A 12114-nucleotide genomic window follows, 5' to 3' on the forward strand; every position below is an offset into this window, starting at 1 on the left:
CAGCACTGTAGGCTCCGTCCGTAGTACAGGGGCTCTTTGCTTTGCTGTAAGAAGCCCAGTGCTGTGCAGTGACAAGCAGAACGCTGGTTTTCACCCTGTCGTTGCATCGTGCTGTTTGCGTGGCTGTTCGGAGAGAGGTGGCCTGACGGGTGTTGTGTACCGCTCAGAGGGGAGCCCGCATGCAGCAGAGCACCGCGTCCAGGTCTAGAGAGATGGAGCATCTAGGGAGGATGAGTTGTCCTTGTTCACATTCTGCAATTCCTGCTTTCGCGCTACCAAATCTGTGCTCATTAATGGGTTTATAGAAAATGGAAAAGGCATTTTCAATTCTAGGTATTTTCTTCCCAGGTGATGTGTGGGAGCCTAGGTGTGGGGGTTTTTTATTCTCATTTGTTTTTTAATGTTACCATTTGAGAAGGGCAGTGTTGAGGGGTTTTGGTTTTTTACTTCTTCCCTCCGCACTTGCTTTGCTGAGCTGTTTTTCTTGCTGCCATGCCCTACTGTTGAAGTCGGTTTGAACAATAAAGCTGAGAAAGGTAAATTTGCCGCCTCTCTCTTGCTGCTGTTAAATTAGAGACTGTTTCTTTGCGGTGAATTTTTGAGTGTAGGGCTGACTGTTGTCAGGGTTTTCCTACGCTGCTGCTGGGAGAAGACATAATTGCTGTCATTGTTCTGAAAGACAGCAGTGACTTCATTTTATGGTGTGACTTCCCTGATTTTCAGGGAAGAGGCAAATGCTGAAATCTGAAATCTGGTTCCTTGTTAAGATGCTTTGAGCTGGAACTCTGGGAAATGCTGGACTGTGACCCCTCTGCTCGGAGCAAACAGTATGGGTTTACAGCTTTGATGCTGCCTCTCGTCTGCAGAGCCAGCAGAAGGCAGCAGCTTGGCTGTTGCAGCTCGTAAGCGTCTTGGGCATGCTGCCTGCTCCTTTCTACCGGCCTGCTGGGAATCGGTCATCTATAGTGGAAGAGTGAGGTGGGATGGCAGTGGCTTTATTGGGCACAATCAGATCAGCAGTGCTTGGCTTGCCCCTGGCGACATCCAGAATGGCTACTTTGCTTTTGACCATCTCCGCCTGCCCGACTGTAGAATCTCAGAGGTGGGTGCTGTAGTTTTAAAGTGTACGGTCATCTGGATCCCAAACCTATCTGGGCATGGAGCTCTCTGGGGGGAAGCAGTGGTTAGAGCCCAGCAACAGTATTAAAGCGAGTCCTCAGCCCAACTGTTGGTCTACTCTGGTGCTTCATTAGGACCCAAAGCCATCACTGATGGTGAGCAACCTCAGGTGAAATAGTGTGAAACCCTTTGATGTGTGTGGTGGTCTTTTTCCTGTCAACATTTTCTGCTATCAAATGTGTTGAGACAGCACCCGATCCTTTGCACCTTTTGCAAAACCAGTCTAGCTCTGCACAGGTTGGTAGGTGTGTTTGGTTTATATTGGAGCAATTGTACAATTCTAGCCTGGGAAAAGGTGAGTGTGGCTGCTGAAAGGAAAGTATGTTCAGCTCCTTCCCAAGCATGTGGTCCCGCTGTCACGGAACAGCTTGTCACTTTGGTGGTCAGTCAGGCTTGTGGCTTCCTTCTTCCCAAGCCACCGGTGAAGGTGGAGCGAGCAGACTGGTTTTGTGGGCAGCTGGTAGCAGCTTCGCTTCGCCTGGGAGGAGGAAGAGGAGGACTCAGCTACACCAAGAACAAGCTGAAAGCTGTTGGCGTTTCCTTGCCTCAGTTTCTTAATGTTCTTGAATATTTTTGGCATTGGTCAAAGGTCTTTTAAGGAGTCAGGTGTCTGCCCACCCACATATGTCTTTACCCTTGAATCAAGTCTCTCTCTCTGACTTTTCCAACCCCCACCTTAAGAGCTTCCCCTGTTCCCAGAGCAGTTGCTCTGCTTCGCTTTTGCTTGAGCTGCCTTTTTTCTGTAATTGCTCTAGAGAGGTGTTTTGAGACCCAGTGCCAAAGCTTAACCTTCATTCTTCTTCTGGGGAAAATTCCCATTCTTTTAGTGCTGCCTCCCGCTTCAGGGTTGCAAAAGAGCCCCTGGCCTTCTCCTTGGCTGAGTGTGCTCCTTCCCTCTCCCAGGTGAGGTCTGCCCAGGTCCTACAAAACCTTTTAGCTGTGGTGGTGGAGCTGCCCCGGGGCAGGGACTGATTCCCCCTGTCCTTGTGGTGAGTGGCTGCAGCTCCTGTTGATTTCTGGAAATCAGGCCACATTTATCAGACCCTGCGTTTTGGCAGTCAGGCTGTTAAGCATCCAGGTTGAGACATTTTTTGCCTCTTTATCACAACTGTTTGTTTTCTCTCTGCCTGCCTGTCTGTTCAGTGTGACGCTCGGGGCTTTAGCTATGTGCTTGGTAAGAATAGCCTTATTTTTACAAGGGGCTTTGTTGGCTCTGCTAATGCTCTGAATGGCTTTACTCCCGGGAAAGGGGAGAGGGAGGCTGGAAAAAACCCAGCTGGAAGTTGTGCCTTTGCCAAAAAATAAATAAATAAAAAATATATGGAAATGAATTCCTCACCCCTGTGCAAAGAGGGAGGAGAAACAGCCCCTTAGTTCCAGAAAGGGATGGAAAAAGGAGAAAAGAATGGGGGTTTATGTCTCTCGCTGACGAGGGAGAAGGAAAATATCACTGAACGCTTAGGAGCTCCCACATGCTAGGCTGCATTTTTAACGTCCTGCTGTCTTTGTCATATAGCAACAAAGCTGGGGGGTTTAATTAGCCAGTGGTTGTTTTTGATATTCTAATTTCCAGCACTGCAAAGTGACTCCTGAGGCAGGTGGCTTTGTTGCTAGTCACGTGCTGTGGTATTGTTTAAAGATGCGATTAGATTCATTTATTGCAACCTTTTTGCCTTCAGCTGTGATAGTCTCTTAATTACAGGCCTTTTTTTTTTTTTTTTTTTTTCCTATCCTTCAAGGCATCTTTGAGTCCAAAAGCCATCAGCTGTGTTCTCCATGGAAATGCTGCTGCATGCCCTGCCCAAGCGTTTCTCAAGTACTGCGTGTAGGGAGTTTGGTTGCCTTGGAAACTATGTGCCACATATATATATGTGTGTATGTGTGTATATATATATCCTTGTATGCACACATTATTTTCTTTTCTGACCTAAAGCATTAGCAATGCTCTTCAGGCTGGAAGGACTCTCCTTCCAGGTAATGGACTCATTCAGAGGCCTCTCGTTGCTGGTGCTGAGCACTGACCCCTGTGAGTCTCTGCCAGGGCGATGGCCCGGGCACTGTCCTCCTGTTGGTGTTACCTGGTATTTCTCCTTATTTCACTCCCTCTCCTCTCTCCAAGCATAACTGCTCTTGAGGACAGGACTCATTTTTTGCTCCTCTGGCAGAGGAACCTTTTTTGGAGTGTGGGAGATAATTTGGTGGCTGCAAGGATGAACCGCCTTTGCTGCAGTGGTTTCTCTCTCCATTCCTCTCCCCTGCAGTGGTGTATCTCTCTCCATTCCTCTCCCCCTTCTTGCCTGCCTTCGTCCGCCTTTTCCCCGTGCGTAGTTTCTCACTTTCCATCTGCAGAGCTCTAGCTTGCCAAGTGCTCCAGTCTCAAACACTGGCTGCCCCCCTGCTCCTCCTGGCCAGCCCTGGGGGCTCTTCACCACCAAGCCCCCCGGGGTCTGAATGCCTAAAGATGGGAGTGGTTCTCTCTGGGAGTGGATCTCATTGCTCTACAGATCATCCCACAAACTCTCTGGTGCTTTTTCTCATACGTAGCAAGTGCAGGCAGTGCCCAGCACCTGCAGGTGGTAGGGGTGGCTGCCTGGGGGGTGGGGGGGTGAGAAGGCTTTGCTTCGCCTGCAGAGGAGCGGGCTGTGTCGGTACGGACATGGGGGTTGCTTTCCTGAGAGATCCCACCCAAAGCCAAGCCCAGCACATCGGAAGAGAGGTCAGTCCGTACCAGTTCACACCCACTGCTGCAGCACTGCCATTTTCCAGCAGTCAGTGGTGGGGTTTTTCCATACGGAGTCAATGGAGGTGCTGCTGTTGCAAGTCCTTCAGTTTTGTAGAGCAATAACTGACTTTGAGAGTGAATATGGGACTTGATGCGCTGGAGGTAGAGACCTTGAACTGATTTATTTTTTTCCCTATAGTCTATATTGTCCTTTGGTTACCAGAAATGAGTAAACAGTGAGATAAGTTAGATTTTCTGATGTGAGGTTCCTAAGTTTCGAGCCTGTGTCTTTTGAGGAAGCCATGTCTGCCTGTGAGCATCTGTAGTTACATCAGGACAACTTCAGTGTCGAGAGCTCCCGCTGCTGCTCCCTTGAAACACAAGCTCCCAGAGAGGGGTGATGTCTTTCCATCCCAGAGAGGGGTGACATCTTTCAGGTAGCACTCCTCTCCAAACTGCATCCCTTTGAGTATTTACTCTGCATCACATTTCTCTTCTCATTTGTCAGTTGTCAAAATCACATCTACTATTTTTAGTTGCCCCAAGCTTCTTTGCCTGTTGGGGGTATATATTTAGGCACTTGCTGAGCTGTGTCCCCTGTTTGTCAGGCTCTGCTACACCTAAAATGAAAGATTTCAAATCTCTGTGTTTCAGAAATGCAGGAGAGATAGTTTGTGGAGAAGTGGGAGCTGTTTCCAAAGCTGAATAGGCAGGAAAAGGTTGTGAGTTGAGCCCGTCTCTGCTGAGGTGGTGTGTGACTCAGGAGGGAACAAGGCATGACATGACACCTTTAATTTCCTCACTTCTGTCATCTTTAGCAAGACATTGGTGATGGAGTGATAGTATCAAACATCTGGTTTTTTGGAATGCTGTACTGTACATATATATATGAGAAATATCAAAGGCAGTGCCTCACTGGGAATGGTTCTTGCTAGCAGCTGCTGCTGGTGGTGTGTCCCCAAAGGCTCAGGGCTAAGCCAGGAGGGTTTGCTCTGCAGTAGGTGCCCTCGGCAGTGCCTGGCAGGCATTGATGTTTCCCCTGCTCTTACTGTGGCCTTTGGACTTGATTTCCATGCTACGGACCAGACATTGCACCTGTAGAGCACAGCCAGGCTTCTGTACCCCACCCCCTTGCAGGAGAGATGTTCCTTTGCCATTCAGCAACAAACGGATAACGGGACACCAGCCATTTTCGTCATGTCCTTAACAAGACATGAAATCCTGAAGACATGAAATCCACAGACTGAGTTAGGATGCTTTTCCCCCCTCAGGCTAATTTCAAGCCTCCTCTACCAAATGGTCTGTACCATAATGCCATCCTCTCCCATCTGGGTGTCTGCTGCCTGTGCTGTGTCCTGCCTGTGAGCAGGCAGGGTGCTGAAGCATAGTCAAGAGTCTGTTTTATCCAAGGAAAGGAATTCCTTTTTATATTCCAGTATCCTGTCTGCTGCCAGGCGCTGGCTTGAGTGTCTGTGAAGCAGTCACACCTGCAAACTAGAGCAGAGTCAGCATGTCTGGTTATTCAGGCTTGTGTGCTGGAGCTGCCTCTGTCTCTCGCCTGGTGGGATGAAGTGTTAGTAGGCTGAAAACCCAAGACATGCAGGCACTCTTCTTGAGATGGATGCTTTCCCCCATTGCCCATGCGGAGGAAGAGTGAGCTGTACCTTCCCCTCGGGTTGCACAAGGCAAGGAGCTCTACCTGTGGCCTCTTCCAGTTTTCCCACTGTAGGGTCAGCAAAGTGGTGGCTTCTGCTGTCTGCATCAGCACTGGAGCGTGTAGTGGTGCCAAGAAATGCGGAGCAAAGAAAGGATCATTGCATGGAGTAGCAGGGTTTTCCTGTCCTGAAATTGTTGTGGGGTACTCTGCAGCGCTGTGGGTCTGTCTGTGCATCCTCCTTGCATGCACATCCTTAGCGTCTGGACCTTGAACATCGTGCTTTTCTCCCTCTACTGTTGCTTTTACATCTGTTCATTCATGGAGAAGCAAATGAGTGTTTGTGGAGGGGGGAGGAAGGGCCTTATGTTGATATTTGTGTAAAATATGCCCATCTGTTGGAATATTGTGTTTAAAACTATGAAAAAGAAAAGGAAGGCCTGTTTGCTGAACCAAAATACCTGTCTCTACCTCTGCCCAGGGATGGTTTTGACCCCTACCTTTCCCGTTTCTCTCTGCCAAAAAAACCCATAGCTGTTTGAGGCAAAAAGTTAGTAGAATGGCTTGTTGCAGAAAGAGTGTCTGGTTAATGAATCCTTACAGAATATTGCTAAACAGCTGGTGAACATACAGCATTTTTTTTGTGTTAATATTTTGATTTTGTCTTCAGTGGAAATGTGCATCTCAAAGATGTAATCTGCTCTTCAGGAAAACACCGCTGCTGAGTCTAATTCTTTTTCCCACCACCAAAATTGATGGAGACTGGCAATACTGCCAGATCTGCAGAGTGTAGCGTGAACACAGTGCATGGTTTGGTTTGCTGGTTGGTCCTGGGGGTCTTTCTGGCGGGGATGGCTTTCCTGCACCCTGCTGCTGGGACCACCTGGTTCTCTTTATGGTAAGGTTAGCTTAGGGGAAAACTGCTCCCTTGCTGGGGAGCGAGGCATTCCCATGGCAAGAACAGATGGAAATGAACTGCGATGCATTTCCCATTTTTAAAAATAGCCACATTCCTACTGCAGGGAGTGGTGGTCTGTGGGAAGGAGGGATGTTGCGGCATGAGCGGGCAGCAGGCTGTGGTAGAAGCTTCTTTGATTTTTCGGACCTGGTGAAGATTTGTTGTCCTGGGTGAAATGCTGTTGAAGCAGGCCGTGCACTGCTCTGTCTACAGGCCCGTCAGCACTGAGAAAGCCTCCAGCCAGAAGCTGAGGTGCCAGCTCACCTGTAGTTGCTTTTAAATTGTAATTCATTCATAGTGACCAAAGGCTGGTGGCCTTTAATCTGCTGAGCTGGGGGGTGGAGATGTGTGTTTTAGTGAGGGTTTGCAAAGGTGATTTTTATGCAGTGTTTTGCAGGACTGTGGTTAATTATTCCCCTTGGTCTGCCTGGTGGCGTTTTCAACCTCACTGCCTTAATCTCTGCTCCATCAGAATGGTTGCTGTTGAGTTTTTCTTTCCTCCTTCAGAATTTGAGGTTTTTCTTTTTTTTTTTTTTTTTTTCCTGGTGTTTTGTAACATCCCAAGGCAAAGCTCTGCTTTGCTTTCCCCACCTTGTCCCAAAATACAAAGCTCAGGCATTTTTCCCAAAGCCAGGAATGTTTTGTAGGGAGCCAAACTCATCTCCTTTGGTGGTGAGAAGTGGGATGTCTTGCTCTGTCTTTGGCTGTGCAAAGAGCACAGGGCTGCTCTAGCAAAAATAGCAAACCAGTGAGGTCTTATTTGCCCCTCCCTACCATTCTTCAAATGCAGTTTTTCTTTTTAGTGGGAGTATTTTTTTTCCTCTTTGAGTTGCTGTGTCGTTCTGAGCCCTCTCCCCTAGCTCTCCACGGAGTTAGCACTTGCAGCTCACCAAGGAAGCGAGCAGTGCAGTATCCATCGCGGTAACCTGGCACCTTTCAGATGTGATTCACTCACGGAGCGTTAAGCATTTTCTCAGCCATGCTTCAGTGTCAGTAGCATGAGATATTTTAATTCCTCTTCACCCCTACTGCCTGCACTTTTTCTGATGACAAGTATCTGGGAAAATCTGTTTTTGTGAAACACTTGACATAGAGCATGACTTTCCTGTCCTAGCAGTTCATTGTCAGAGAGCCTTTAAACTTCCTCTAGGAAAGTGTTGGGTTTTGTGAGGTTTTTTTCTTTTCTTTGTGGCTTGTCACACTTGCTGCCCCTTGTCTGCAGAAGGAGACGAAGGGAAAGATTGGAAATTAACTTAAAATGTGGTATTTTTCAGTTTGCTCATCCCTTTGTTTGCTGGAGGAGCAGTGACAGACTGATGGTACTGATCCTTCTGTGTAGGGAGCTGGTGGTGAATAGAGGTGCTGTGGATCTTTCAACAGCTGGGATGAAGGAGAAATAATTATAGATTAATTTCTTCTGGAGGCGTGCTGGAATTGTGGCTCTCCCAAAGCAATTTGGTCTTTGCAGTTATCAGTCTGAATGTGGCTAGGAAAGAAAAAATCGATAGCTGGAGCATCCCGCATTGGCTGGGAGTGGAGCAGGTTGCAGGATCCTGGCTCTGCCCCTGATTTGTGCCTCGCTGGAGCCCAAATGCTGGGGAGGTGGGGAGGGATCCCCGCCTGGTGGGCTCCCCACAGGTGCTTCAGGGGTGCTGGGGTGCTTTAGTCTCAGGGTGGGAGTGACCTGATGCCTCCAAGCCTGGGACTGAACTGCTGCTCTCGCGCGGGCTGCTTCATGTCAGGGCAAAGGGAAAGGTCTTTGCTGCTGGGTCCCCTGGGCAGAGCTGGTCTCACGCCGTGGAGGGTGGCAGGGACTGAGGGGCATCTCCTTTTGGGGCTTCAGCACCTGCACCACCCTGCAGGTTTTGGCCATGTTACCCTGAAGAAGCATCTTTCTTTTAAAAAGTGATGCTGCTTAGAAATGAGAGGCGGCTGTTTGCTTTTAAATCTGTCCCTCCAGTTCATACTGGTCTCTGGCTATCCGTGGAGTCTTTCAGATCAAACACGGCAGATCACGTAGCGTGCAGAGGGAGTTAATCTGCAGGAGCCCTCCCTGGTGCCTCTCTCCCCTGCCAACCTGCTCAGCTGAGGGCAGCTTTCAGCTCTTCCGTGTGGAAACTAGGGCATCTCTGAACCACCTTCTTTCATCTGCCTCTGAAAGGCCTTACCTCCTCCTGCCTAACGTTTTGGAGGGTTATTTTGGTAGGAAAAAAAAAGAGTGTTGTAGGCTGGGATGAGTCGTCCCGTGGAGGTTGCCTTGCCTTTGCACTGCCCTTCTTCTTGAGGGCTGTAATGAGGTGAGCTGGCTACTGCCTATATAGATCAGGCAGCACTCTAAAACTGGCAGGTGTGTTTCCTTTGATGCTCTGACCATGTTCCTGGAAGGTGTGCAGGAATCTGTTTGAAAATGAAGTTGAGCTGTTTGGGTAAGCTCAGGGGGCCAGGAGGTACCTCTCAGAGACCAGTAATTTCCATCTCAAAAATTTGGCCTGAAAAAATTGTGCAGGAGTAGCAGCATTTCAGCACAAATTTTTGAGTATAAATACATAAATGTTGTTACATTCAGTAGCCAGGAACTGTTAGTTCTCCATTTCCTTTTTTTTTCAGTCAGTCCTCATCGCCCACTGAAACAAAGCTTGACTTTGCTCTGAGCGGTTGGTGGGAAGCAGAGTATACATATATGTGTGTGTATGTTCACACACCCATATATTTTTATATAAATAAGATTATATTTATATGGAGGGGTGGGAGAGCAAAATGCAGAAGCGTTTTACTCTTGCCAGAATGCTCTCAGATGTGAAGTCACTTTGCAGGGCAGTGCCTGCTGCCTGCAGTTGCGTACCACAAACCCATGTGTGGCCTTTGCGTGCAACATGGTTGATTTTCCAGTCCCTTGCAGTGGCAGCTGACGGACGCTCTCGTTTTCATCTCACAGGAGGAGCCGGCTCCTGTGGCGCAAGGCCGGAGGTCATCGCTCAGCGGGGTGTGCTACCTGACCATGGGTCTCCTCGTACTGCTCCTGGGCTTGGTCTTTGCATCGATGTATGTGTACAGATACTTCTTCATCACCCAGGTAGGGGTAATTCAGGAAGGACATCTGGTTCTTCACCCATAGCAGCCAGACAAGCTGCTCCAACCTTTGAAAGAGGCGGTGCTGTTATTTGTTGCTTTGCACTGCGGGAGCTCAGGAGCCATTCCTCTGGGCACTGCAGGCAAGCCCTGTCTTAAGTGGTAGGCTCAGGCTCACCTCCATCCCAGCTGCTGGGACGGGTCTTCCAGAAACCCTCCTCTTCCCCTCCCACATGGCTTTGTTTTGCCCCTCTGTTTTTTTTAAACTCCATAAAAATATCTTGCCAGTTCTACCTTTTAAACCCAGTGTCCCTGCTGTCAGGGGTAAGGCCGTCCAAAAGCATGGCTCGCAAGGGCAGAACAAGCCCTGGGGAGAGCAGGAAGGTACGGGCAAGGGAACAGCTTTTTGCAGTAGGTTTTTTTGGCCCTAGCACAGCAAAATGCTGTAGGTGTAACAAAAATAGGTGCTGCTATTAATAAAGCAAGCAGAAAAGTGAAAATTAGGTGGGAGATGGTATGGAAAGTTGAGCCCTCAGCCTCCAGTAAATTCAGCACCTTTTCTTCCGCGTAGTCTTTGCAAAGCCTGGCCTAGCAAAGGCACGGGGCTGGCAGCGTTGTGGTGGGTCAGAGCGCAGGGAGTGAGGCAGGGCAGAGCTGCTTTTTAAGGAGCGAACTGCTGAGCTCTGTGGCTTGCGGAGAGTTTAGCCAAGAAACCCCAGAGCATTGATGTGCTCTGAAGCCCTCGTTCTGCTGCAGAGCAGCTATTAGTGAATGAGTTCTCCCAGGACAGCCAGCTGCCTTCGTCTCTGCAGCCAGCACTTATCCACTCAGCAGTATCGTCTTTTTATACACTCCCTTGCTCCATAAATTTTCTTGCTGTCGAATTAATTTGCAATCTTTGTTTTAAGATACATCAGTGCTTTATCGCCCGTGCTCATCTGTACCTGATCTGGGAACCCTGTGACAGCTGTAGGGCTGCTCAGCCCTCTCTCACCCTGCTGTGTTAGTGTGCCGGCCCCTGTTGCAGGGCTCCTGGTGTAGATGCTTCCTTGTGAGAAGCAGCACTGACCACGTTATGGACAGCATTCAGTCCATCACCCAGTCAATAACCTACCCTTGGCAGATGCTGAACGGCACTGGGAAATGCCCGCTGGTCCATTTAGGGCCACTTGTCATCACCCCAGCTGCCTGCCTGCAATACCAAATGGCAGTTTTATATCCAATTACACAGCAAAGCCCGTTCAACGTGGTCAGAGATGCTTTGGAGACCAAGGCAACAGGGTCTTTATGTCTCAGTCTGCAGTGGCTGCAGTTTGTCCCTGTGATCCTTGAGCTCAAACTTGGTCGCTCACCCAGTGTTAGCTCTCTTGCTCATACCTTGTGCTTCTGGAGCCCTGGAGTGCAGCAGCTCCTGTTTTGCAGTGAGGCAAAGCAGCTTTGTTTAGACGCACCTGCCATATCCAAGCTACAGGTGCCTTTAGAAATGATGCTATGCTGACCCCAAGTGTATATGTGTTATGTAGAAAAATGCAGTTACTGGAAGCCATGTCTATGGAGGGATGTGAACAGCTTGGTCATGAAATTTAAGAGTCTAGAGACAGTCACTTTATCTTTCTGAATTACTCCTTGTGAAATCCCACAGGGAATCCTTTATTCCCTTTGGACCTGGCTAGCAGGAAGGGAGACGTGGTCATTTCACAAGGGTGTTTTACACTGTCTTCATCAAGAATGTTTTCTGGTAAAAAGACTGATCTTGGAATATCTTCAGGCACATGTTAGAAAAGAGTAGTTTTTACCCAGTATGGGTACAGTTCTTCCCGTGTTTGCTGTAGCTGTTAGTGGGGTGTATGAGTACTGTACCTTTGCCTGGATCTTGTCCCCACAGCTGCCCCGTGAGAGCGTGTTTCACTGTGGTGTCCTTTACGAAGACTCGCTGTATTCGCCGTTCAAAGGGCAGCTGGAGTTACACGAAGACGTGAAGATTTACATTGAGGAGAACTATGAGCAAATCAACGTCCCAGTGCCCCAGTTTGGAGGGAGTGACCCTGCGGATATCATCCATGATTTCCAGCGAGTAAGGAGCTCTTGGGGCCTTCGGGGGGCATAGCATGGGGCTGGGGTACACCAGCACTGCACTCGTGGTGTAACACTATCACTGTTGTCGCACATGTCTACGATGATCTTATTAACTGAGCTGTCCTCCTTCCTGAGGCCTTTTCTGAGATTTTCCAGCCTGATTGTCTTGCTTGGTAGGGAGGTCCTTGGACAGGTTCGTCGTTTAAAGCAGTTTTCTGTGTTCCCCAAATTCCCTCTTTTCACCCATTTTCACAGCCGCATTTCACTGTGAAGGGCTCAATTTCTCAATTTCTGTGCTTGGAACACAGGGTCTGACTGCTTACCATGACATAACACTGGATAAGTGCTACGTCATCGAGCTGAACACCACCATCGTGATGCCTCCTCGCAACCTGTGGGAGCTGCTAGTTAATGTGAAGGTACAGCTGCAATTCTCTTGGTTTACGCACTTTATTG

General features: G+C 48.8%; 1 protein-coding gene across 2 annotated transcripts in view; it reads left to right on the forward strand.

The window, feature by feature from the left end:
• The window catches only part of ITM2C (integral membrane protein 2C), a 36988-nt gene that overhangs the window by 17417 nt on the left and 7457 nt on the right, over positions 1-12114 (forward strand). For both annotated transcript variants that reach the window (XM_080409424.1, XM_080409423.1), the window contains exons 2-4: positions 9449-9586; positions 11468-11656; positions 11967-12077. In XM_080409424.1, the coding sequence (XP_080265550.1) occupies positions 9512-9586; positions 11468-11656; positions 11967-12077 (375 nt within the window). In that variant the 5' untranslated portion in view covers positions 9449-9511. The remainder of the gene's footprint in view (positions 1-9448; positions 9587-11467; positions 11657-11966; positions 12078-12114) is intronic.

This window comes from Falco punctatus, assembly GCF_963210335.1.
Source record: "Falco punctatus genome assembly, chromosome: 13".
NCBI lineage: Eukaryota > Metazoa > Chordata > Aves > Falconiformes > Falconidae > Falco > Falco punctatus.